The following is a 27590-nucleotide window of genomic DNA, read 5'->3' as shown; positions in this document are numbered from 1 at the left end:
GTGTGTGTGTGTGTGTGTGTGTGTATATATATCAATAGTTGATTTTATTGCTGAGTCACATTCCATACTGTTCACTCACTGAACGACCTTGGGCCAGTCTCTTGTCTCAGACTCCTAGGACTTTTGTCCTTACACTAGGAAGTAAGTAAAGAAGGAGGGGTTGGAGCACATTCACGCAGCCGCCTCCAGGACCTTGGCATGCCAACCAGCCGGTTTCTGCCCTGGGGCCGTTGCGGACTTTGCTTGTCCTCTTTGCTCTCTGGAACCTGCTTGGGCAGTTCCCAGTCCTGTGGTTTGCATGTTTCCCCATCTCTCTGTAATAAATTCCACTTTGCTTGTCTCTCGGTCGGAGCCTTAAATGATCCAGAACCCGGTGATTACTTGGTCATATATGCCCCACCTCGAGCGAACTGGCCATCCAAGAGGCCGGAGTTCAGAGAAAACAGTGCAGCGCTGCCACTCAGATGTTTGAGTTTCTCGCCGGTTCGCCCAGTATTTTCCTCTGAAGTTTGTGTGTGCAGACAGTGCTGTTATCCCAGGCGCATGAATGGAAATGTGGAAAGGTACAGACTTGTTTTTCTTCTACTCTGTCAAAACACTGCTGCTTCCCCTTTCTGGTGACACTACTCTTTTAGCTTCTGCTTTGGGTTGCCTCCTCTGTCCTGCTTTGATAAGGATAAAAAGTTCAGAACCTTATTCTGTGGTAAAACTCTGTTAATCACTCATTGACCACTTAGCCTGGAATTTAACTTAGAGCCAGGGATGTTCCCTAGGTGACGAGTGTCTATTTTGTCCCATCAGTTTCTGGTCTTGTGTTAATAGGAGTTCACTGTGTCAGACAAAAGGCCTGTCTCTGCCTCATTGCGTTCAAGTTAGGGTCCAGCAGGAAGGGCCTGCTCGTTAAAGGCAGTGTCTCCTGAAGCTGATGGAGATGTACAGCAGGGCAGGGCGTGACTACCAGCTGGCTGAGCCATCCATATCCTTTGGGGAGGTTAGTGCCCATGAAAAGGCCGAGTGGTAGTCTGTAAAAAACAACAGCAACAACAAAAAAACCTGACAGCAGCTCCCAGCAACATATTCAGCTAAAGCTTTGATTACTTGGAATATTCAATTGGCTAGATTGATTTTCCACGCTCTGCTCCTAAGGACCTTCCAGGCTTCTCTGTGCTGGGGTAGAGAGCAGCAAACATATGACCTCCTGGTGCCCAAACCATCTGTACAAGTTTTCCTGCTGAGACTCGTTTAGCTCCTTGCTGGGGGCTTTTTGTTTGTTTGGGTTTTTTATTTATTTTTTTGGTAGCATCTGAGGCTTCTTTCTTATTTTATTTATTTTATTTTTGGCTGTGTTGGATTTTCATTGCTGTGCACGGGCTTTCTCTAGTTGCGGTGAGCGGGGGCTACTCTTTGTTGAGGTGTGCGGGCTTTTCATTGCCGTGGCTTCTTGTTGTGGAGCATGGGCTCTAGGGCGCACGGGCTTCAGTAGTTGTGGCTCGCGGGCTTTGTTGCTCCGCGGCATGTGGGATCTTCCCGGATCAGGGCTTGAACCTGTGTCCCTGCATTGGCAGGCAGATTCTTAACCACTCCGCCACCAGGGAAGTCCCTGAGGCTTAATTCTTAATGGCACCATCTTGAATTTCTGTTTGAACTGGGTCTGCCGGAGGCTTTCTTTCTGTTATGCCCAGTCTCCCTTGGGACACACATCATACCTTATTAGGGCACAGGTCTGCATGAATTTTTTTCAGGTGTGTTGAATTAGACCCACAATAAAAATGACTGTAGAATTGCTGTTGCAGAAAAATTTAATTATGCTAATAATCGAGGCTAAAATTACTTGTAGATATATAACATTTCCTAGTAACTTTAGTCAGGAAATGGAAAATTCTCTAAAACACACTACAACTTAGAGAATTTTATAAGGATACTCCTCATAGATAAAGTTATGTTTTTAAAATGAGATACTAATTTTCTAGGTTACAGAAAAATCATGCAATAATCGTTAGTGCCTTGGGGGAAAATGGTATTTTAGAACATTATAGAACATAAGAACGTAAGAAATGCAATCTGTTTTAAGTGTTTTTATTGGAATATAGGTGATCTACAATTTTGTGTTAGTTCAGGTGTACAGCAGAGTGGTACAGGTATACATATATCCATTCTTTTTCGGATTCTTTTTGCATGCAGTTATTACAGAATATTGAGTAGAGTTCCTTGCGCTCTACAGTAGGTCCTCGTTGTTTATCCATTTTATATATAGTGGTTTGCATCTGTTAACCCCAAACTCCCAATCCACCCCTCCCTCCGCCACCCCCTTGGCAACCACAGTTCTGCTCTCTGTGTCTGTGATCTTGTTTCTGTTTCGTGGATAAGTTCATTTGTGTCATATTTTAGATTCCAGGTACAAGCGATATCGTTTGATATTTTGATATCAAAATACCAAATTTTGGATATTTTGGACAAAGTATTTTTTAATACCCTGTCATGGGAGATAGCTGCCTCCCCCCCTTTTTTGAACACAGTGATAAAAGTCCCAAGTAGTCCCATATCAGTCCTAGCAGACGAATGTGTATTTTGTATTAATTTGTCCCCCGTAGGGCGGAATAAAGCACAGGAGATGGAACGAAGGCAGGCTGTGGCCAGCTTCAAAAATGCCCTTGCACAGCAGTGTAAAGCAGCTATACTCCAGTAAGGAAAAAAAAACACACAAAATGGCCTTGGTGCTGCGGCTTTGCCACGCTGTGAGTGTTACAGCGCCCCAACCCAGGAAGACATAATGGCTCGTTCCCTCCTCCGGGCGCAGTCTCGGGGTGTGTCGGGCTCTCGTGGCCCGTGCCCGCCTCTGCACACTTCTGCCCACCGTAAACCGGCACATGGTTAACTGTTTTCCCTTGCCTAGTGAACAGTACAATCGTCAGCCTGGGGAAGAAGGGGAAGTGGGCCCCTAAGCAAACTCTGGCGTCCTGACAAAAGGTTGCACGCCTCCCTTCCCGCGAAGCGCAGCCCAGAGGCTCTTGGCCTGTGCCCTGCCTCGGCAGACGAGGAGGCACTGCTGTGTCAGAAGAGTTAAAGTCATTTTAATACGAGTCTTTTTTTTTTTTTTTTTTTTAAACTTAAGAATGAGTCCAGTTTTTCCCCAAAGCTGTGAATGCACTTGGGAGACATACACGTAACATTCAGGAATGAGGATTTCGCCTGTGAAAGCTGGCCGCTGAAAAGTCGGCAAAAGGTTTCTGGTTTTTTTTCGGTGCAGACACATCAGGATTGGAGTAGCTTAAATCTTTTCTTTCTTTTTATTGAAGTATAGTTGAGTTACAATGATGTTGTATTAATTTCTGCTGTACACCACAGTGATTCCGTTATACATAGTTACATTCCTTTTCATATTTTTTCCCATTATGGTTTATTGTAGGATATTGACTGTGGTGCCCTGTGCTCTACGGTAGGACCTTGTTGTTTATCCATTCTCTGTATGCTCTAGTTTGCATCTGCTCGTCCCACACTCCCAGTCCATCCCTCCCCCACCCCTCCTCCCCCTTGGCAACCACAAGTCTGTTCTCTATGCCTGTGAGTCTGTTTCTGTTTCGTAGATAAGTTCATTTGTGTCATAGTTTAGATTCCACACATAAGTGATATCCTGTGATGTGTGTCTGACTGACTTCACTCAACGTGATCGTCTCCCGGTCCATCCGTGCTGCTGCAGATGGAAGTATTCTGTTCTTTTCCATGGCTGAGCAGTACTCCATTGTATACATGTACCACATCTTTATCCATTCGTCCGTCGATGCACGTTTAGGTTTCCATGTCTTGGCTGTTGTGAACAGTGCTGCTCTGAATGTAGGGGGCGCATGGAGTAGCTTAAATCTTGAGTGCTTTCTTTTTTTTTTTTTCTATTTTTAGATGACAGAGGGAGGTTACAAGTTAGAAACATAATATTTTGGCAGTTTTGGTTTGATTCTAAACTTCAGTTCACTGGGGAGAAATAATATGACTGTGGAGATGAGGAATGTGTTTAGTGAAAAACCTGTGTTTGTGTAGTAGTCCCATTGATTTAAACTCTCTAGATTTTATAAGTCTCCAACCCTCACTCCCCTCGTCCATGATATATTTTTTAAATGCATTATACTCCTCTGTCAGCCAGGAGTACAGGTGTTAGATGAGGAGAAATGTAGGGACTTGGAGCTGGTAGATTTCTAGAGCGTATGCAATATGTCTTAAATAAAAACATGCGTACAGCAAGACGTTATAGGTTTTCGTAGCCTGTGTCTCAGACGTGATAATAAATGATGCCCCTCAACGGTTTTTTGTTTTTGTTTTCTTTTTTGGCCACCATGCGCAGCCTGCGGAATCTTAGTTCCTCGACCAGGGATTGAACCTGCGCCCTTGGCCGTGAAAGTGCAGAGTCCTAACCCCTGGACCGTCAGGGAAGTCCTTCAGTAGTTTTTTTTTTTTTTTTTGTGGTACGCGGGCCTCTCACTGTTGTGGCCTCTCCCATTGCGGAGCACAGGCTCCGGACACGCAGGCTCAGCGGCCATGGCTCACGGGCCTAGCTGCTCCGCGGCATGTGGGATCTTCCCGGACCGGGGCATGAACCCGTGTCCCCTGCATCGGCAGGCGGACTCTCAACCACTGCGCCACCAGGGAAGCCCCGTCAGTAGTTTTTTAATTAGAAAAGCTAACAAAGTTTTAGTGTTTCAAACTGTTTTCTTTGGTGTTGATTTTTTTTAGCATTATAAACATTAAAAGGAAAAAACGATTTGTATTTATAAAGAATTAGGACTCATTCTAAAGTATGGATGTCTTCTGGATGAACCTGTCTGGTTCTCTAAGGACCTCACCCCAGGCCCTTCCAGGGAGCCCCGGGAGAGGGTGGGGTGGGGTGTGTGTGTGCTGCTGCCTCACCGCCCAGCCCCATGCTGGGCACCCCTAGGGCCCTGGGACCCATCGGGTCTCTGCCCTGCATCCACAGTCGGTGTCTTTGTTCACGGCCAGAAGCAGAGGGAAAGGGTGGTTCCAGATGTTTCTGCCCCTTTGATGGCAGAGACAAAGGCTTTCCTCACAAGCCTCCAGCCGACATCCGCTCCCGTCTCCTGTCAGGACCGTCACGGCTACCCTCCCTGTGAGGGGGGACGCAGGGGGCCCCTCCCGTGTCTGCGGGGACTCTGGCTCCACAGTGCTGCCGGCCACCGCGGAGGGTCGGATCCTAGTAACAACGGTGGAGGGCGGCACCTGCGAAAGATGGGGTCAGGGATCCTGGAGGATCCGGACGGGGGCGAAGCCCTGATAGACCGGCCGGCCGTGGGGAGGCAGGACGAGGACCTGGCGGTGGGCGTCGCGGAGGCCACCTTGGTGTGTGCAGGATCCTGCATGGGGGTGGGTTCTCACTGCAGAGAGGAGGCGTGTACACAGAGTAGGACGGGAACGCCCCAAATCACAGCCTGCCCCTTGGGGGTTATGCGCATGTGACTTTCCCGTGCAACTTTTCTTTTGGTGTGGGGGTGTTCTCGCCAAGTTTTAAAAGCAGAAGAGTGCCAGCGATTTGAGGACAGAGGGATAGTACCCGTAAAAATCCAGATCTCCGGCTTCTTTAAAACAAACAAAAAAACCCCAGAAACCTGGAAGATCCGCCTACACTGGCTGTTAGTTTCCCTGGGGCTCCCAGCAGCCAGGACCGGATCGTAGCTGCTGCGCCTTCAGAGGGGAGCGCCCTGCCGCCGCCCCAGGGCCCCCTTCGAGGGCTGTCTTTTGCACCCCGGTCCCCTTCCCTACTCTCTGGGTGCTAGTGTGTGCAGCCCCGAGATTCCTGTGCTTAGTTACGTTCCCCAGGCTTGGCCTTTGACATCTATCTTTGTCCATTTGAGCTGCCGTAATTAAAAAAAAAAAAAATCCTATAAACAAGAAACATTGAGTTTTCATAGTCTGGAGGCTGGAAGTCCAGGATCCATCCAGGTGCCGGCAGATTCAGTGTCTGGCGAGGACCTGCTTCCTGGTTTACAGGTGGCATTTTCTTGTATCTTTAGACGGTAGAAGGGGTGAGGCGGGGGGGGGGGGGGGGGGGGGGGGGCGGCTCTCGTATAACAGCACTGATCTCATTCCTGAAGGTTCCACCTTCATAACCCAGTCACCTCCGCGAGACCCCACCTCCTTATACCGTCACATTGGGGGTTGGGTTTCAACATGTGAATTTGCGGGGTGGGAGGGGGACACAAGCATTCTGTCTCTGACAGCATCCCTGAGGAGAGTTTTTCAAAGAGACAGCCCCCGTGATGGGTGAGATCTCTCTTTCACCCGATAGAGAGACGAAGCCTTCCGGGGAGCTCTGACTCATCTAAAGGGAAGGTGAGGTGGCCTTGGGCGGGTCCCCTTGGAGCAGCCCCTCTCCTGAGTTGCCCAGCGGCAGCCTTATCTAAAAGAACAGGCGCCGTTTCTTTGAAACAGCAGAAGGCTGGGAACGTCCATTACAAATAAACAGCCATGTGTCTGACAAGCAGGGACACTTTGTTCTCTTGTCCAGCAGTTCCGCTTCCTGTTTCTTGATTGCCTATCAGCTCCTGCAGATCGCTTTTCTTCTTTGAAAACTGCAGAATTAAGTCACTCCAGTCATCCCTGTTGAACCGGTGCTTAAATGTTCCCACTACTCATTTGCAAAAGATGTATGAGAAAAGGTTAGAGTCGGGGCAGGTCTCTGTTCCCCGACTGCTACGGAGCCTGCTTGCTTCTGCCCGGTCCGTGCTTGATACTCGTACAATGCTCTGCAAAGGGCAGGTCTGCGTTGTATTCCTCCTGTGGTGCAAGGTGAAGGCTGGCTCTAGACGAGAACTTCACTCTCCAGGCTGACTCTTTTCCCTCTCTGTTCACCCTTCCCACAGAGGTTGTTGTGTCGTGACAGACGCTGGTACCGGAGGGGAAGAAATAAAGATACTTTCGGGGTTTTATCCCCCAGGAGATGCGAGTCTTGCTGTGGGGCTGGCAGCAGAAGCAGGGAACCGAAAACGGGGTTTGGGGGACTTCCCGGTGGTCCAGTGGTTAGAACTTTGAGCTTCCATTGCAGGGGGCATGGGTTCCATCCCTGGTAAGGGAACTAAGATCCCGTGCGCCACGTGGCGCGGCCAGAAAGAAAGAAAGGAAGGAAGGAAGAAAAAGGAAGGAAGGAGGGAAGGAAAGGAAGAAAGGAACATATAGGGCTTCCCTGGTGGCGCAGTGGTTGGGAGTCCACCTGCCGATGCAGGGGACACGGGTTCGTGCCCCGGTCCGGGAGGATCCCACATGCCGCGGAGCGGCTGGGCCCGCGAGCCATGGCCACTGAGCCTGCGCGTCCGGAGCCTGTGCTCCACAACGGGAGAGGCCGCAACAGTGAGAGGCCCACATACCGCAAAAAAAATAAGGAATATATAAAAACCCAAAACCAGAGGGTTTGGAGCCCTGAGTGGTGATGCGCCCAGGGTATTCAGGAGGCCAGGAGGTGGCCACTGGGTCCCACGGTGGAAGCAGTGTTGGGGGGTCCTGGTGTGGGACCCAAAAGGATGAGTGGGGTGAGCCAGGCGGAGTGAGTGTGTGCGTGTCAGGGGTAGTGGGGTGTGAGTAGAGGGGACCCAGCCAACAAAGGCTGCAGGCAAGGAGGACCATTTCTTCGGGGAGAAAGGACAGAGGCTTCTTAGTTGCAGCCCCGTGCTGTTTGGGCAGGGCTCAGGGTGTCCAGAACAAGGCCTGTTCTGCCTGGTAATGGTGGGATCTGGTTGAACACAGTGGCTCCACCGGGCCTGACTCGCTGGCCTCTCGCGTTGCTGGTGGAAGAGGCTTTGCGGCAGGTTCAAAGGGGATGTTAGAGCTGTCCGGTTTCCTGTGTTCCCCAAGAGCTATGATGACTGTTGCAGGTACTTCGTCCTTTCTCTAGAACAGTGGTTCTCAACGGGGGGTGATGGCTTTTGTCCCCAGCCCCCAACCCCCACCCCGGGGCACCCTGAGTAGTATCCGGAGACGCTTGGGTTGTTCTGACTTGGGGTTGGGGACGCTGCTGACACCAAGTGGGTGGGGACCGAGAATGCCGCTCCTCAGTGTGTGATGGCCGCCACCCAGAGCACAGGACCATCCAGCCCTGGTATTGGAGGGGAAGCCCTGGTATTGGATGTCTGTAGCGCCGTGGCGGGGAAGGGTGGTGCGGTACCCCATCGTACCCCATCGTTGGGCTATGCCGTGTTTTGTCTGCTGGACATTTGGGTGGTTTCTGTGTTTTAGCTGGTGTGGTTGATGCCAGTATGATCATTCTTGTACGGGCCTCTTGGTGAACATACCTACACAGGGTTGACTTGAAGGTTATTCTCTCTGTTTCTGCAAGTGGTTGATCTGTGCATCCGCCCCGTACACAAGAGTTGCAGGGGTTAGAAGCAGGCCAAGTGTCCATCGACAGGCGAAAGGATAAGGAAAATGTGGCATACACATACGATGGAATATTAGTGTTAGAGAAGTGTGATCACGTGGGTGAACCTCAAGCGCTGTAACCGGACACAGAAGGACAATCCTGTATGATTCCACTTACACAGGGTATCCTCAGGAGTCAAGTTCATGGAAACAGAAAGCAGAATGGTTGTTGCCAGGGGCCGGGGAGATGCTTGATGGATATGGAGTTGTGCAAGATGAAGTTCTAGGGATCGGTTACACACAGTGTAATTATAGGCAACACTGCTGAGCTGTACATTTAAAAACAGTTGGTGGTAAATTTTCTGTGGCGTTTTTAAACCACGCTTTTAAAAAACAAGAATTACAGGTGCTCCTTGCCAAGCTGCTTTCCTTCAGGTGTCCTGGTGTCTTCGTGGTTGCACTGCACTCCTTTGCAGCTCGTGGGACCCACCCTGCCTCTTCTTCTCCGAGGCACGCTCGCTCGCTCGGGGCAGCAGAGGCGCGGAGGGTGTTACAGGGTGACAGGAGTTTGAGCTTATGTAAATGTGGGAGAGGGTCCGTAAGGGAGACCTGGGGGATCCTGGACGGAAGGAGTGCCTCTGAGAAGCCACGCCCAGCCGGCCTGGGGAGCTGGCCGGGAGGGTGCCTCCATGCAGCCACCTGTACGTGGCCCTGGGCCAGGCATCTCCTCGTAGGAAGACAGGGGATGCAGAGCAATGGGGTGTAAGAGAAGCTGGAGGCTGCTGGGCTCTTCTGCATCACTTCCGCCTTCTATCCTTGGACAGATTCTCCTTTGGACCCAATCTAACCAACCGTACAGGGACAGAGATTCTAGAAAACGTAGTTCCTGTGTTAACCAAGAGGACCCAGAGCTGTGCCTGTTATAAACACCTGACCTGTGCATGCAGCATACATTTCAAAGGGCCGTCTGGGGAGATGGGGCATGTGTCCTTTTTTCCCCTTTGCTTCATTGCAAAGCCACAGTATATAAACCATGACATCTTTTAAAGAGGTATTTGTGTCTTAGCCTGAGAACTTAAGTACCACTTAAATCATGTTTTTTGTTTTTTTTAATGTGAGAAATGCGGTCTGGGTTTCCATGAACATAATCCACTTAGGTGAAACTTTTGTAAAACACTCCATGTGTAAATGGCAACTTGCTGTATTTTAGAAGTTTTCTGTAAGGCTATAGTAGCTAATCAAGGGAAAAAGAAACTTTAAATTAGGTTGAGAATAACCAGTAAGAACACCTAGGATAACTGAGCTTCGGGATTTACTTTTCCCCCAAACAATGTTACTTGAAAGGACTTAGAAACCACTCTACCTAAATAGCTTGGAGTATTGTAAATGAAGCAGTCTCCCTTTACCACTTCAACGTCTGGTTTCCCCGTGTTAATGATCAGGAGTGGGGATCAGTTGTCACTGAACTTGAGAGTCCAGGAACCTAGCCTGTGCTGTAGTCCTGACGGGAACACCAGCAAATTACAAGTAAAATGATTTGTAAACATACTTGTATAATACTTCTGAATTTACAAAATATTTTCATAATTGTCTCACTTTTATTCCCCTGTTGGTCCCGGGTTGTAAGACAACCAACTCTTACCACCCTTGTTTTGGGTGACAGAATTGAGGCGAAGAAAAATCAAGTGACTTCCTTCAAGTTGTGTAGTGAAGTGGTCGAGGTGAGTCTCCAGTCCTCGATCCATCACCCCTCATCTCTGTGAAACCTTGCCTGATACCCCCTCCCCGTACCCTGTGGTTTGACTCTTCCCTCCCCTGTGCCACTGGGGCCCACGAGTGCCTCCCTTTCTGTGCTTGTCACATGGAATTTATATCCGTCAGGGTCCAGTTGGGAGGCAGAAAGCGCATAGTAATTGGAACAGGGCCTGCATAATAGGAAACAGGATTCCGCAAACTGGCCACATAGCGAAACACCCTTTATGTCTTGCCTGTCTGTCCGGCAAGGTTGAGCAGTTACCATAGGGACCGGAAGGCCCCGCAAAGCCTGAAATATTTACCATACGGCTCTTGAAGGAGAAGTTTGCCGGCCCCTGGCGTAAAGGATTACTAACTAATTAACGGATTATTACTTACTGTCAACTTACTGAGTCACGATGAGCTAGGAGCTCCTCCGGGGTAGAGAGAGCTTTAAAAGAGTGCAGGAGTAGCAGGTGTAAGGACCAGCCACTGCCTCTAGGGCTGAGGCACATAACCTATAAGGGAGGAGGAAGGAGGTGTGCGACTGCCCCCCCTCTTACTGCCCTCCCTTCCCCCAGTCTGAGATTCAGATCTGCGTGGCATGGGTGTGACAAGAAAGTCACTGAGCCCCTCGGGCTAGCTGACAGACAGGAAGCTGCCCGTGCAGAACCTGGCAGGTGGCCAGGGAGCTGGCTGGCCTGCCAGTGGAACCCCTGGGAAGCCGTCCGAGGGCATGCTTCTAAAACTGGCCGGGAAGCTGCCCACTGGAGTGATCGTGGAACTTGGCTGTGGAGCCGCGGTGGATTCAGCCACTGCCTTGCCCACAGGAGGAGGCAGAGAGGACAGCAGCCCCTCCAGCGCCCTCTCCTGAGGACCCTTGCAGAGGTGCCAGCCCACGAAGGAGAGCTATCCTCAGGTCCTGCCCCAGTATCACCGCTCGCTCGGGTAGCGACGGGTGGTTTGCACTTAAGAGGCTAGCTGGCGTGGTGTTGAAATGGGTCGTTCGCACACCTTGCTCCTTCTGGATTGTAACTTACCAGGCAGGGGTGTTCGGAAAATGCTCCCTGAATGTTGCTTTCCAGAAACTGTCCCTTGCATGGGTTGGCCCGTGTTCTCTAGAGTGCTGTGCTCTGCTGAGGCTCTGGACTCTGCAGGGTCCCGAGGCCGCTAGACCTTTGCCCCACCTGGAGAAGAGGCACATACCTTGGGCTTTATCCTCCCCGGGGGAGGCCGTGGCCCCTTGGCTCCGAACGAACGCTCCTCCCGGGGTTCTCTTCTGCAGCCAGCCTGGGGTCTGAGCTGCCACTGCTGATCCCCTGTTGCAAATTCCCTCCCCTCTCTGTTTCTTAAAACCTCTCCCTGAGCAGCCAGCTTCTTGTCTGTGTCTGTGTGGACTTGTGGTTGCTCAGTGCAGCCTCCACTGCCTCTGGGTCTTCACACATCTCATTGACCTGCTCAGCCCCTCAGCCTGGCTCTGTCGCCTTGTCGGGGCCACACCTGCCTTTGTCTTGGGGTGGCATGGGATCCAGCGTTCGCTTTAGCCATGAGTGGCAGGCGTGTGTTAGAATCTTCAGAGCAGACCCTCATGTTCTTACGCGTGGGACTGAATACTGACGTGCTCATCTGAATCCGAACGTACGAGGCGGGTTTTGGTTTCTTAGGATTTTTTGCATGTGGGGGTAGTTATCATTTTTCTTGCTTTTTGATACGTTTTTCTGTCAACCATGAGGAAAGCAGTTTTCTTCCCTAATTGATATTTTATTGGTTGTTTTGAGGATTGGTACACACACGGTTCAATTTGTACATCCTTCCTAATGTGTGTAGGAACCGAGGAACTAAGAAACCACGTAGTTTTGATGCTTTTCTAAACAGGTGTTCCACTGGCTTTCTGGCTTAAAATGTGGAAACAACTTTTCCTTAAGAGGATATCAAGTATGAATACCTTCAGATGTTGATAGGCTGTGACATCACAGGTCCCACTTGACCGTTTAATATCATAAGCACCACATGCTCAGATTTCCATGTTTTTCATGGCACATTCATGGCGCATTATTAGGGAAACTGGAGTGTCATGACCGGGGACAGGAGGGGCCAAGATCAAGAAGTGGTTTTCTTTAGGAAGTAATTATACTAAAAAACATAGGAGTACAGGTAATTTGATTTTTATTTTTTTAACTTATTTTTTTGTTTTGTTTTGTTTGTTTGTTTTTGCGGTACACGGGCCTCTCACCGCTGTGGCCTCTCCCGTTGCGGAGCACAGGCTCCGGACACGCAGGCTCAGTGGCCATGGCTCACGGGCCCAGCCGCTCCGCGGATCCTCCCGGACCGGGGCACGAACCCGTGTCCCCTGCATCAGCAGGTGGACTCTCAACCACTGCGCCACCAGGGAAGCCCTAACTTCTTACTTTATATCGGAGTATAGTTGATTAACAATGTTGCATTCATTTCAGATGTACGACAGAGTGATTCAGTTATACGGTATACATGTATCTATTCTTTTCTAAATTCTTCTCTCAGTTAGGTTGTTACAGGATATTGAGCTGAGTTCCCTGTGCTACACAGTAGGTCCTTGTTGGTTATCCATTTTAAATATAGCAGCGTGTATCTGTCAGTCCCGAACTCCCTAACTATCCCTCCCCCCACCCCCCTTGGTAACCATAAGTTCGTTCTCTAAGCCTATGAGTCTGTTTCTGCCTTTTGTAGCATTTTTTAAATATGCCACGTATAAGCGATATCATACGATATTTCTCTTTGTCTGTGTGACTTGTGTCACTCAGTATGACACTCTCTGGGTCCATCCGTGTGGCTGCAGATGGCATTATTTCATTCTTTTTAATGGCTGAGCAATATTCCATTGTGTGTGTGTGTGTGTGTGTGTGTGTGTGTGCGCACCCCCCACATCTTCTTTATCCTTTCCTCTGTCGGTGGACGTTTAGGTTGCTTCCGTGTCTTGGCTGTTGTAAACAGTGTTGCAGTGAACACTGCAGTGCACATATCCTTTTGGACCACGTTTTTCTCCGGGCATCCTGTTCAAGACCTATTACGTGCGTGACTGCGTCTCCAAATTGCCATTGAGTATGTTTTGTGTTGTCAGGTTAAAGAAAACTACCCCTCATGGAATGTTGAGCTGAATTCATTATCCCACCCTTCCCTGGTTGGACCAAAAAATAACCAACGAACAATTTCACCTCTTCAGAGAGCGTTTATACTCCAGAAATGGGGTGAAATGGGATTTCCTTCTTAAGCATGTTTCCAGAGCTACTGCGAAGCTTGAATTCCCCAAATAGTCGATAAAAACACTCCTCGGGATGTACAAGAAGGGAGACGGGGACCCGTGACTGATGGTATGTTCACGTCTTAACACTTGAGAGGTTTTTGGTTTTCGATGGGCTTCTCGGTTACCAGAGATGCACTCTCCGATTAGTTCACAATTTGATACTTTTCCTGGATGCGTCAGCTCTCTTTTCCGAAACAAGGGAGCTCAAGGAGAATGAGTTAAAATAGTTCAATGAAGCAGACTAAGGAGGTGACGTCAGTGATTGTCCTGGCTCACAAAAGGCAGTGCTTTCTCATGGCTTGTTCTCCAGACAGCAAAGCTTTCTTTGAGATAGTCATAACGGATTAATCACGGGTGTGATTCATGGCCTTTGAAATATGATACAGGACTTAACACATTCTTCCTCCTTTGGTTTTGATCTCTGGGTGTCGCGATTTTCCACATCAGTCCCGCTCAACGTCTTGAGCTCCCCCGGCCAACCCCTTTCCTGTGGCCCTTGACGACCAGCATCGATTCGGTCCTTAGACCTTCCTTCCCAGGGTCTGGAGCGCTTGCTTACGTTAGTGTTTTCTGCCCTGTGTTGGTTTGAGCCCTTGTTTCTGTCCAGTACAGGGACAGAACCTGCCGCCTTCTGTTCTCGGGCAGAAGAAATTCTTTTCGCGTCAACCTCCAGGATGAAGCTGACAGACGCGTTTGCTGGAATAAGAAGGTCGCTCCCCTGCTTCCGTGCTGGCCTTCGGGGGCCCCCACTGCCTCCAGGATATCATGCCAGCTTCCGACTCAAGGTCAAGCTCCTCATCTTCCTCTTTCTGCCCTTATCTTCAAACGCTCCCCAGCCAGAGCTCTGCGCTGGGCCAGGCTGACATTCCTCAGACCGGCCCGGCTTCCTGCCTCTGCCCCGTCTTCACATGCAGACCCCCCTGTGGAATGTCCGCCCCCATCCATGCCACCCCTTTCAAGTTGCCCTTCGTGGGCCTCTCTCTTCGTGAAGTCTTTCATCTCCAGCCCCGAGGCCAAGCGAGCCCGGCCCCTCGCGCCCCTGCTGCCCTGATGTGGTTCCTTCCCACGGGAGTCCCGGCTCCCAGGAGAATCAAGGTTCTCCGGCCTCCGTGGATGTCATCCTTGATCAGCTGTAACTAACATCCGTTGGATGAAATACAAAAACTTTGTTCCAACGAGACTTCCATTGACTTTTTTTCCCCCGCTGCTGTTTTCAGAAAAAGTGTTTCCATAAGAACAGCAAGGAAATCTGCACATCTGGGGACACTTGAATCTGGGGACACTTGAGTCTTAATTGAGGCCCTAAACAGGAGTTTTCCAATGCCAGTGAACACTCAGACCAGAATATTTGACCTGGCATGTGAACGTGGGACGTTGCTTCTGCCCGTGGCACACGGACAGGCATCATGGGTGTGGAGTCATTTGTTCTCGTGTGCCTGTCTCTTTGTAAAGGGACTTTTCTTCTGAGCTACAGCGAGCGGCACTGAGAACTTTGCCCGGTGGCTCTGGGACAGGACTGCCCTGTTTGTGGCTCCCGCGTGCTGCAGATGTCAGGCACTTCCCTCTGCCAGCGGCAATGCCAAGCGCTCTCTTGACTACAAGGCAGGGGACGGTGACAGAACGATCCTGAGTGTCTGTAATGTGTGATACACTGTACAGTCCTGGCAGGCAGAGTCAGTAAGTATGCTGTGAGACTAGAGCCAACTTCAGGTTTGCTCTCTACCAAGTTCAAGCCTAATTAATTCTTCCTAATGGGAGAAGTTTGATGGGGTCAAGAGTACAGACTGGAGCTTTTCAAAACGTCTTCTTTTACAACTGTTTTCTCCATGAGCACAATAAACGTCAAACAGACAGTTTGTCTTGGCGAGGAAGCCAGGCGGGGAGAATTCCCCAGCTTCTGTGTCTCCCAAGCCCAGAGCCGTCTTTGCTGGGAATGTAGGTAGAGTGTGGTTGGGACGGCGCAGGTGGACACTTCAGGGTGCGGTCTTCACTAGTGCAGGAGGAGCTTGGGAAGTCTTTGCGGATGAGGGGAAGCAACACAATGTCATCAGACTTCGATGCCAGCGCTTGGAGACAGTCTCGCAGAACTTGTGCATCCAGGGGTTTGTGGGAACGAGACTGAAAAACCCACCGGGTCATGGCTGAGTCACACAGGTTGCCTCCAGGACGTCCTGCCTTGGAAAGCTGTCCTAAGGCCCTTGCAAGTTCCTTGGTCATAGTTGTCTTGCCTGAAGAGTTTTCTTGTGAAGCTGAAATTCAGAGAGGCATCATCACAAGGAGAGGGACGCACGTACATGTGCTACCCTCGCTTCTCGCCAGCTCTGCGCGTGTTTGCTTGTTTGGGCTTTTGTGACTCTCACCCCCTCTTTGTTCACTTCCTGCACCTTCACCCACCCGTCTTCTTCCAGGTTTCTCCGTGTTGGGGCCCCAGGGTTCTGTTCTCAGCTCTTGGTGGGTCTGTTTTCTGTGTAGGACGCCTCCATCCCCGTCCCTCCAGTTTTTAAATTCCTTCCGCTGCTGGTCACCCCGTGAGCAGGCCACCTCTCCCCGGGTCCCCTCCCCTCCCCTCAGGCAGCCGCCCACCGACCCTCCGCCTGGACGGCCCTTTGGCCTCCCACCTGGGGCGCGCCAAAACGGAAACTCCCCACCACGTAACCTTCACGTTGGCCACGTGTGGCTGAGTGTGTAATCTTGGTGAGGTGGAAACTTACTTACGATCTGTTATCATGTCGGGATAAAAGTTGTCTAGACTTTGAAACCGGTTGTTGACCGAATGGTTCGCTTCATAGTTTAGCTAGGAGTGCTCATTTTGTTTATGCCGTGGACTTGCAATGAATAATTGCTTTATTAACCTAGGAAGAGTTCAGCTGTCCTTGGGATCGGGCGGAGACTTAAGGAAAGTACCACGTGGTTTCAGAGCTGAGCCTGTAAGTTGCCTCGTTTCCAGCTTTGTAACTACCAGAGGAGAAACATATACGGCTTTAGTGCTTTGTGAGGTTCGGAACGGACTTTTAGGTTAGTCCTGGCAAACAGAGCAGCGAACTTCCTAACCTGTACACCTCTGTGCCTATAAGCATTCATCTTTTTCACTAGTTTTCCTAGCAGTTTGTAAAAATAATGGCTTTTCGGTGTGAAACGGGGGTTGGCAACTTTTTTTTAATAACAAGCCAAGTAGTAAATATTTTTGGCTTTGTGGGTCAGACTATTCTGTTCTCTCCTGTAGCAGTGTATAAACAAATAGCTCTGGTTTTTATTTACAAAAAAAAAAAAGCAGCTGGCTGGATTTGACTCATGGGCCACAGTTTGCCAAGCGCTAGTACAGAAAGCAGGTTGGTTAATCGATGGATTATTTGATGCTGAGTTGGATTATTACTGTACAGGGAAGACGAGGGTGAGGATTTAAAGATTAAGATTCCTCAGGATAAAAATCATAAAATGCTTTAAAGGAGTCAGTCAATACACATTCATACGTACGTGTTTAACACTGAGTAGGGAGTATTTTACATACCCAGCGTGGTGTAATAATCTAGGACTGTAATGAAAGGAATCAGATACTAAGTGTCAGCGAGGATGTGGAGAAACTGGAGCCCTCGGATGCAGAATGTAAAATGGTGCAGCTGCTTTAGAAGGCAGTCTGGCAGGTCCTCACAATGTTCGCCGTAGCTACCGTACGACCCTGCCATTCCACTCCTAGGTGTACACCCAAGGGAAATGAAGATGCACGCGCAAGCACAAACTTGTACACCAGTGCTCACGGCAGCATTAGCAGCCAAAAAGGAAAAACAGCTTCAATACCCGTCACCGATGAACGGATAAATAAAATGTGGTCGGTCCACACAATGGAGCTTCCTTCAGCCCTAAAAACGAACGAAGCTCTGACACAGGCTACGACATGGATGCACCTTGAAAACCTGAGTGAAAGAAGCCAGACACAGAAGGCCACCTATTGTATGATTTTGTTTATATGGAATATCCAGGACAGGCAAACCCTAGACGCAGAGAGCAGACGCATGGTTGCCAGGGGCTGGAAGCATCGGGAAGTGACCGCTGACAGGCACGAACGAGGTTTCTTCTGGGGTTAGGAAACCGTTCTAAAATGGGTGGGGGTGGTGGCTGGACAACTCTGTGAATATACTAACAAGCCACTCATTTATCTTTATATGGGTGAATTGTGTGCTATCTGAATTATATCTAAATACGGCTGTTACGGAAATAACTAGGTGCAGGATTAATCTATGAGAAATAACTAGTAAATAATAATTTTAAAAAAAATCCATCATTATTTTTTGGAGGAAGGAGATCCAGAAGGTGAATCGGTATTTCTGGCTCTGCGATTTCTGGTGTGTTTCTGAGAGCTCGTGCGCTTTCCCGCCCCTCCGTGAATGGTAGACCTTGCGGAGGCAGACCAGGTGGGGGATGCATCCCTGGTCTCCCGCTGGGAATCAGGGCCCAGGTGGATCCCTTCACCCCTGGGTTGTCCTGAAGCCAGTCTGAGAAAACCTGTGGGTGGCATGTGTCACGGGCATGTTGTATTCCTGGCCAAGTCCTGGGGACTTGTTTGCTTGTTCAAGAGGCTCACGGGACACACTTCTGTGTTGCAGATCGAAGAAGGAAGCAAAGCCGCGGCAGTGGACAAGTTGTTGGCTGGAGATGAGATCGTTGGCATCAACGACATCAGTCTGTCGGGGTTTAGACAGGAAGCGATTTGCCTGGTGAAGGGGTCGCATAAGACCCTGAAGCTGGTGGTGAAAAGGTAAGACCTGGGCCTCGTGCCTTGTTTACAAAGAGAGATGAGCGGGGCAGTGAAACCTGGAGTCTGTTGGCTGCGCCGTGTCACTGTGGCAATCGTGATTTGGACTTAAGTCGCGCACGCGTGTGTGTGTACGTGCATGTACACTTAAGAATCTATCTCTTGGCCAAGGATGAATCCAACATCAAAAATTTTAAACATTCTTTCTTTTCTTAAAATTAATTTTTATTGGAGTATAGTTGATTTACAGTGTTGTGTTAGTTTCTGCTATACAGCAAAATGAATCAGCTATACATATACAGATGTCCACTCTTTTTTAGATTCTATTCCCATGTAGGTCATTACAAAGTTGTTGTTGTTGGGTTTTTTTCCAATAGTTGTTTATCTTGGCTGCGCTGGGTCTTAGTTGTGGCACTCAGGGTCTTCATTGCAGCACGTGGCATCTTTAGTTGCGGCACGTGGACTTGTAGTTGTGGCGTGCATTCAGGATCTAGTTCCCCAGCCAGAGATCGAACACAGGCCCCCTGCATTGGGAGCGTGCAGTCTTGCCCACTGGACCACCAGGGAAGTCCCTACAAAGTATCGAGTAGAGTTCCCTGTGCTATACAGTAGGTTCTTAAAAGATTTCTTCTTTTACTACTGTTGACTGTTAATTTTGACGTAAGGGATTTTGAATACTGAAATCTTATTCTTGGCAACATGTTGGTGGTTTTCTGGCAGTGAGGCAACGGCTTTTGCTCCAAATGATGAAATGTCATTGCCTGTGTTTCACACAAGGTGGCGGGCTCCCAGGTTTTGGGGGTTTATGCTAAAATGTGATGCGTATAGACTTACAGGTCAGCCAGCAGGTGTTTCCAGTGCTGTGCTGAGGTCTGAGGGGAGCAAGTGCATATTCCGAGAAAGGAGATTGTGGATAGGACTTGGGATGATTTGAAGGGGTCAGAAAGTGAAGTTGGGCACGTGATGCTTTTACACACAGGCACTAGAACGGTACTACGGGGCAGCATGGAGGTGTTTTGTGACTTTCTTTTTTGTTTTTGGCCACGCTGCACAGCTTGTGGGAATCTTAGTTCCCCAACCAGGGACCAGGAATTGAACCTGTGCCCCCTGAAGTGGAAGTGCTGAGTCTTAACCCCTGGACCGCCAGGGAATTCCGGTGACTGGTTTCATATAGAAATAATTCTCGACCTTGTGTTCTCCAGTTGGCTAATTCATAGTAAAGTGTTGACGTGCCCCTTTTAGCAGAATTAGTGCAGTCTTTCCAAGGTTGGCTGTAAATTTTATTTTACTTTTTAAAAATTTATTTATTTATTTATTGTTTATTTTTGGTTGCATTGGGTCTTTGTTGCTGTGTGCGGGCTTTCTCTAGTTGCGGCGAGCAGGGGCTACTCTTCGTTGCAGTGCATGGGCTTCTCACTGTGGTGGCTTCTCTGGCTGCAGAGCATGGACCCTAGGCGCGCGGGCTTCAGTAGTTGTGGCACACAGGCTGCAGCAGTTGTGGCTCGCGGGCTCTAGAGCACAGGCTCAGTAGCTGTGGCACACAGGCTTAGTTGCTCCACGGCATGTGGGATCTTCCCGGACCAGGGCTCGAACCCGTGTCCCCTGCATTGGCAGGCGGATTCTTAACCACTGCGCCACCAGGGAAGCCTGGCTGTATATTTTAAAAAGTAAATTGACTCAAGGCCTTCAGTTTTTAGTACAGACTTGAAGCCATATCCCTGTGGACTTTTTATGTATTTATTTTTGGGGGACCAAAATAGCATCCAAGGAGGAGGTTCAGAAACGAAGAAGGAAAAAATTTCATCCTTTGCCACATTAATGTAGCAGCCTCATTTCTCAGTGGAATAGGCTGTCCTCCTTGTAAATCAGAAAACTGAAGTCTCAGAATGGCCATTTTGGAGACTTCTGGGGGAGCAAGGGACAGGACGGGTGCCATCTTGGTGTATAATTTCTTTGAGGTCACCTTATTAAGCCTCCTAAGGCAGGACGTGTGAAGTTCTCACAGGATTCCGTTAGACTTGGTGGAGCGCTGGTGATGGTGAGGGACACTTGACCCACACAGGGGAGACAGCGGTTATAAACCACCACCTGAAATGTCTCCTTTGCGGGGCTGCCCGAGCCCCCAGAACACACAGACGGCTCGTTGGCTTACTGTCCATCTCCCCCCACTGGGAAAACACTGGCTTAGTTGACGCGGTGAGCAAACCGTCTCGCCAGTTTGCGGCTCCTTATTGCAGTGCCCGATGTGCAAGGGCAAATGAAGGGCTTGGACTTACTGAATCGAATTGATTTGAACTGCACCGAGTCGGGCATCATTGGAGGGCCTCATGGGGATGCTGACACTGAGGTACTCATTCAGTAAAACCTGTCAGTGTGACATCGGCCAGCCCAGGGGAGGCAGCAGCGAATAAAACCGAGCCAGTGACACATCCTGGGGGACGGAATCAGGATGCGTGAATATTTTCACCGGTTGCATCTCACAAGGTAAAAATTAAATGTTGGTCTATGTCAGATCTTATTCTAGGGTCCAAAAAAAGAAAAAGCAGGTGTGTAATAAAGTTGGTGTAGTAACAACAGCTATAAAGAAGGGAATTTGCACCCCAGTAGAAAGTTGGATGAAAGACGCTCATAGGCAGTTTCTAATATGAGAAATGCACATAGGAAACAAGTGTTTAAAAAGACGTTTAACTAGGGATCGACAAGTTTACTTACAAACTAGGTTTTGATTCTCCAGCTGGCCGAGATCTAATGGAATAGCAATGCCCGTTGGTGCTGAGTTGTGGGGAAACAAGGGCTTATTTGATGTAATGCTGGTGAGACTTTCTGGTAAGCGGTTTGGCAACATGTGTCAAAAGGCCTATTTTGGACTCAGAATTTCATTTCTTGGATCCTAGATATTCAGCAGAAGGAAATGACTGAAGTGAATTAGGGACCATCCATACTGCAGAGTGCTGCCATTATAAATGGTGTCAGCCAAATGAACTTATCTACGAAACAGAAACAGACTCCCAGACACAGAGCACAGACTGGTGGTTGCCAAAGGCAGGTGGGGGGTGGAGGAGGGATGCATTGGGAGGTTGGGATTAGCAGATGCAAACTATTATATATGGAATGGGTAAACAACAGGGTCCTACTGTAGAGCACAGGGAACTCTAGTCAGCAGCCTGTGACAGACCGTAATGGAATAGAATATGAAAATATATATATGTGTGTGTATAACTGAGTCTCTGCTGTACAGCAGAAATTAACACATTATCAATCTATACGTCAATAAAAGTTTTTAAAAAGAATACAAGTGCTACTACAAAATTAAAAAAGGGTGTCAGTGGGCTTCCCTGGTGGCACAGTGGTTAAGAATCCGCCTGCCAATGCAAGGGACACGGGTTCGAGCCCTGGTCCGGGAAGAATCCCACATGCCGCGCGGAGCAACTAAGCCCGTGCGCCACAGCTACTGAGCCTGCGCGCTAGAGCCCGCGAGCCACGACTACTGAAGCCTGCACGCCTAGAGCCTGTGCTTTGCAACGGGAGAGGCCACCGCGGTGAGAAGCCCGCGCACCGCAGAGGGGACTGAGAAAGCCCGCACGCAGCGACGAAGACCCAACACAGCCGAAAATAAATAAAATAAATTTATGGGAAAAACAAAATGGTGTCAGTATTTCGTGACATGGAAAGATGCCCTTCAAAGTCCAGTTGAGTGGAACACATACAAGCAGCTATAGAACTGTGTAGGCCCCATGAAAAAAAGTTTTAATTTTTAATTGTCGTACAATACACATAACAAAACTTACCATCTTATCCATTAAGTGCACACTCTAAGTGTATTACTTCTCTGATGATAAAAATGTCGAGCTCGTTGCACTTTTAAAGAGGAGAGGCCTTTGGGGTTCCGTGTGATGTGTTCACAGGACTCAGCAGGAGGTTTGGTCCCCAGGAAGCGGTCAGCTGTGCTCTGTTCTGGGAGGTGCCCCTAGGAGGCTCTGTTTATTGCTCTGTGATCAAGACAGACAGGATCACCCTAAGGGGTGGGTGTTGGAGTGCCGGCTACAGTTACTCCAAGAGTGACTTTTTATTCCGCATTTATGAGTACTCAGAGTACCCCGTGGGCGTGGGACAACATTCACTTAGGAACGGGAACTGGGTGGGATACATCAGCCTTTCTCCCAAGCCCTCTCATCTTCCCATTTTGCCGCTCCGGAGAGCGGCCGTGTCAGTACTCATCTCTTAGGTTTCCTTTTAGAAGCAGGTACCTCCTTATGTGTTACACGTGAAAATGGGGGTTGGTCCAGGGTGAGTGCTCTGAGTCGAGATTTCTCCTGACCCCGTGCGGCTCCACCGTCTGGATACTCTGCTGTGTGTCTAGCAGGTCCTCTGTGTGTGGACATTTACGGTGCTTCCGGGGTACAGCAGACGGTGCTGCGGTGTGATGCTTTAGTACCCGAGGCCGCATACATGTGCGTATAGGCCGTCCTGATCCATTCCTAGCGTGGGAGGTTTTGAGGCAGAAAGTACCGTGCATCGTGAAGTCTGTTTTTGTTGGCTTTGTGGATGTGATAGGTGACCGATGCTTTTACCGTTTAAATGGGCATTTCTGTCATTATGACCGAGGTTGGGCATCATTCCATGTGTTCAGAAGCTTTTTTTTTTTTTTTTTTTTTTTTTGAATTCGAGGAACATAGTTAAGGATCTAAAAACCGGATGATGTGAGTTCTGTGCGGAGTACCCACCATGAGAACTGGGGGTAGAAGGAGAGAGAAGGCCTGGGGGCCTGGCCCGTTCGCCGTGGAGCTGACTGCCTATCCAACAGACTTGTGGGGAGACCGATCATACTTTGGCTGTGAAGGGTTGATGGGAGCCCTGGTGTAGAATCCCACTTTTGTAATCCGCATACCCGGTTTCCCTTTAAGTGAGGGGTGTGCAGGATGATTATCTAGTTTAGATAGAGCTTAATATTCTAAGTAACACATACAACCCAATATAAAACCAAACCAAGCAGTTTGTCCAAATGTTTTTTTTTTTCAAACGCACTGTTAAAAACAAACTTAGGTGTTTTTAAATTTTTTAAAGGTAATTTTGGATTAAATTTTAATACTATGTGGGTATTATTTTTGCCTATTAGAAAAGTCTGAAACGGTGGTTTTGCCTAGAAATATGAATAAAATTCTACAAAACGGTTAATTAGTCAATACTAGGATCTGTTGATGTCATCTGGCACATGGTGAATTACGGTTGTAAGTACTGAAGGTGCACATAACAAGGAGTTTTAAAACTCCATATGGGGCTTCCCTGGTGGCGCAGTGGTTGAGAGTCCGCCTGCCGATGCAGGGGACGCGGGTTCGTGCCCCGGTCCGGGAAGATCCCACGTGCCGCGGAGCGGCTGGGCCCGTGAGCCATGGCCGCTGCGCCTGCGCGTCCGGAGCCTGTGCTCCGCAATGGGAGAGGCGACGGCGGTGAGAGGCCTGCGTACCGCAAAAAAAAAAAGAAAAAGAAAAAAACTCCATACTAACTTACCATTTACCTTATTACAAAGGCACCAGTGAGTGCTTTTAACATGATTTCTCTTAAATCGGTGACGTTTTCTTCTCTATCTAAATCTCACCATTCTCGTGTTTCTTTATCCCTAGGCAACCACTAATCTGACTTGTATCTCAGAGATTAGTTAGCATTTTCTAACTAGTGTTATATGTAGAGCTCCAAAATGGATCATGTACTCTTTTTATATATATACATAAATTTATTTATTTATTTACTTTTGGCTGCGTTGGGTCTTCGTTGCTGCACGTGGGTTTTCTCTAGTTGCGGCGAGCTGGGGCTACTCTTCGTTGCAGTGCGCGGGCTTCTCATTGTGGTGGCTTCTCTTGTTGCGGAGCATGGGCTCTAGGCGCGCGGGCTTCAGTAGTTGTGGCGCGTGGGCTCAGTAGCTGTGGCTCGCGGGCTCTAGAGTGCAGGCTCAGTAGTTGTGGCGCACAGGCTTAGTTGCTCCGCGGCATGTGGGATCTTCCCGGACCAGGGCTCGAACCCGTGTCCCCTGCACTGGCAGGCGGATTCTTAACCACTGCGCCACCAGGGAAGCCCTGGATCACGTACTCTTTAAAAAAAAAAAAAAAAAAGTGTTTAGTTTATGAAGGCACTCTGTAGTTAATTCATAAACTGAGCCACCAACACATCAGTATCAAATGTTGCCCTACCTGCGGATCACCAAATGATAAATGAGCTGCCTGAACCCTCAACTACCTGCCCAGCCCAGGCACCTTAAGAAAGCGTGGCTTTTCTGACGAAGATTGAAAACAGCTTAGGGTCCTGAGGGTAAGAGTGGCCAGCGCAGGCTTGGTTTTTCTCGGAGGTTCTGGGAAGAGGCGTGTACGCGCCTCGGTGTAAAACACATACCCGTGGCTTTATGAACAAAGTGTGCATCGTGGGTCACATCCTGACGCCCTCCCGCTGGTGACAGCTGCTGGGTGTGCTTGTCTTGCTTCAGCCTGTGCAGCGAGCAGGGCACCCGGCGGCCAGGCGAGGGTGGTGGCGGGCTGACTTCACGAGGCGGTGGCGTCCGGTTTCACGGGGCATGGGCACCGCGTATCTTGTCATCGTTTAGAAGCCGGGACTGGGCGAGCGCGATGCCTGAGGAGACAAGGACCCAGATCACTGTCTCTCCCCAGCCACGTTTCTTTCCCAGACAGCTGAGAGCCAGCGCTTCCCTCCCAGACTTGTGTCAGCTGGAAACAAAGCAGGGTAACAGGAAGCCCCACCGGGTGCACACATGTTCTCCTTTGAGATGTCCAGGTGGTATCCTGGCGTCTGCCCGGGAGTCAGCGGAACCAGGGCACCAGCAGGGGCAGCCTGGCCGTGCCTCCCGGGCACTTTGTCCTTCCCTCTTTGTTCGGCCAAGGAAGTGCTGCTTGCAGGAAAGTGTGGGAGGATGTGGTAACCTCTTCTTCTGTGTCTGTTTCTCTGTGTACTTGTCGCCTGCACTTTCTTCCCCCGTGTCGGCCCCTCCCTGGAGATCCTGATGGGCAGGTGTGGGATGGATCTCGGCGCTGGTATTTCCCTGAGGGCCACAGGCTAGTTTGCTGGGTGGCCGCAGTGCTCATACCACTGGCTTAAGCAAATGTGCTTGGAAAAGGTTAAGACCCGAAACTGGGTCACTCGAGGCCTTTTCCTGATTAACGCAGGTGTCGGTAAGCCCCTTGCTGTGGGAGACGTGCTGAAGTAGGGGACGCTTCTCGGCCGGTGCTGGGTTAAGGCTGTTGCCGTCCGATGCCGTAAAATGCTCACTAAAAGCTCTGTGTGCACATCACCGGGATACCATCCACTGTCCTCCGTTCACAGGGAAGTTGGTACCATACGTTCAGCTCCTAAAACGTACATGGAATTTCAAACACCGTAGGGAACGTGTCTCTTAACTGTCAGGCCATGAATTATATTGTATAGCTTGTAATGACTCTTTTGGTCTTCCTTCCAAATGTATATGGTAGTATTAGTCTTGTCTACAGTGAACTTCGCCTGCCACTTCGTCGTTCGTGGCACTCTTGAGCCGTCCACTGCTGCGAGCAGTTTTTATGCCAGAGCCACGTTATGCATAGGGTTGACGTATGTTTCCTGCCTCTTTGCCGGAGGCCTTAAACCCTTCCGTGACTCTGCTTACGTCCGCTAAGCTTGCCTTCGGGAGGAGATTAACACCCAAGGATGGAGGTTCGCTGCAGGAGGCCGTAAGGGACGGCCACATGGGGTGGCGTGGCGACACATATGAAGAAAGGAGGTGTCTGGTCTAGTGACGGCACCCACGCGTGCTAGGAGCAAGTTTCTTGCCCCGTGCGTGGGTTTCTGGACGTCACTGAGTTGCAGTGAGTTCTACACCAAGCCAGTGTCGTGCCGGGCTCCCCTCTGCTGCTGGCTCCTTGGAGCTGTCCTAGGGCAGGTGGCTCTGTGCGTGGCCCCAACATTGATGAGCGCAGGTGTTCCTGAAGCAGCAAGAGGAGAGAGATGGATAGGACGTCAGCAGGTTGTATCCCTCCTGCTTTTCCCTCCTCCCCCTTCCTCTCCTTTCTCCCCCCCCCCCCCCTCCCCCCCCCCCCCCCCCGCCCCGCCCCACCAAGAGCTCTTCCTGGGGCAGAAACTGTGTGTTCCCACAGAGGGTGTCTGTCTTACTGGGGATGCTGGTGGGTGTTGCTTTTGGAGGGTGGTCTGAGATTGATCGTTCAAATTTCAGGGGAAGGGTTTCCCTGGTGGCGCAGTGGTTGGGAGTCCGCCTGCCGATGCGGGGAACGCGGGTTCGTGCCCCGGTCCGGGGGGATCCCGCATGCCGCGGAGCGGCTGGGCCCGTTGCGCCATGGCCGCTGGGCCTGCGCGTCCGGAGCCTGTGCTCCGCAACGGGAGAGGCCACAACAGTGAGAGGCCCGCGTACCGCAAAAAAAAAAAAAAAAAATTTCAGGGGAAAAGTGTCTGTTTTGAGCATTTGCGGGATTTGTTCCTGTTTGTTCCTGTGCTTATTTTCTTCTTAAAACAGAGTAGACCCAGAGGTTTATCCTGGACAGACACCGACGCGTTTGGGCTGTTTGCCATTCTTGTTTTTATGAAATAAAATCAGGGGGAAAAAAAGCCACATGGAGCAGAATTGTTTTATTTGGGGAAAGGTTGCTTCTATTCAGATGTAGATTTAGTGTATGGCTTAACCAACTCAGTCAGTTGAATCTCTAGGTGACATGTTTCATATTCTAAGCCAAGTAGAGAGTGGTAAACAGTTATGATTTTGTTTTTCATTAGAAGGCATGCGAGTGATGTTGATATAATTTAGTTTGGAAACGCTGGTGGTTTCTAATATATTAAGGCAGGCAGAGAACGTTTCACGTACTTTTGTTTCTATACCCTGACGTATAAGACTCTGTTGCTCTGTTGCTAATCGTTAGGGCTACTCGTACTTGGTTATGTTAATGGTTGCACATTTGAGTGTCTGGGGTGTCTTTACCGAAAAATCCATTCTGTTTAAATGTAGCCAAGAAGCTGCATCGGTGCCTTTCTGAAAACTGGGGACATGCACCGTGACCTCGGGTGGTTTGGACAAAGCGTTTTTAGTACGGGTAGTGCTGGGTGAGACAGTCCCCTTCACCCCCCCTTTGCAAAAGTTAACGGAAAAATAGCCAGGCCATTTGGGTCTGCTCCAGTTCTGCCTGCGTTCATTGTGTGACATTTCTACGCGGTCTTTCCTGCTAATGCACCCGGGGAACGCCAGAGGCCGAGACAGGCGTGCACTTGCCCTTGCTGGGAGACAGATAAGGGGTGCCCCGGCCTTGTGGGGCGGAACCCTGATGCTTTTATCCCGTGTGAATGCTGCTACGCGGCCCTGGCGTTGGTTTAAAATGCAGCTTTGATGTCTTGTATCAGTTTCAGCTATTTAGGTCATTTGGGAATTTTCCTCTTTACCTCTTTCGCCTCGTGTATAAAGGCAGGAGCTCCTGGACTCTTATCCCGGTTTATCAA

General features: G+C 49.6%; 1 protein-coding gene across 3 annotated transcripts in view; it reads left to right on the top strand.

Moving 5' to 3' along the window:
* SHROOM2 (shroom family member 2) overlaps positions 1–27590 on the top strand; it is a 135563-nt gene that overhangs the window by 43703 nt on the left and 64270 nt on the right. For all 3 annotated transcript variants that reach the window (XM_029240309.1, XM_029240308.1, XM_029240307.1), the window contains exon 2: positions 17968–18119. In XM_029240309.1, the coding sequence (XP_029096142.1) occupies positions 17968–18119 (152 nt within the window). The remainder of the gene's footprint in view (positions 1–17967; positions 18120–27590) is intronic.

This window comes from Monodon monoceros, unplaced genomic scaffold (assembly GCF_005190385.1).
Source record: "Monodon monoceros isolate NGI ecotype Baffin Bay Population unplaced genomic scaffold, NGI_Narwhal_1 Super_Scaffold_22, whole genome shotgun sequence".
NCBI lineage: Eukaryota > Metazoa > Chordata > Mammalia > Artiodactyla > Monodontidae > Monodon > Monodon monoceros.
The sequence above is the reverse complement of the archived record's forward strand: the minus strand, read 5'-3'. Positions and strand labels throughout refer to the sequence as shown.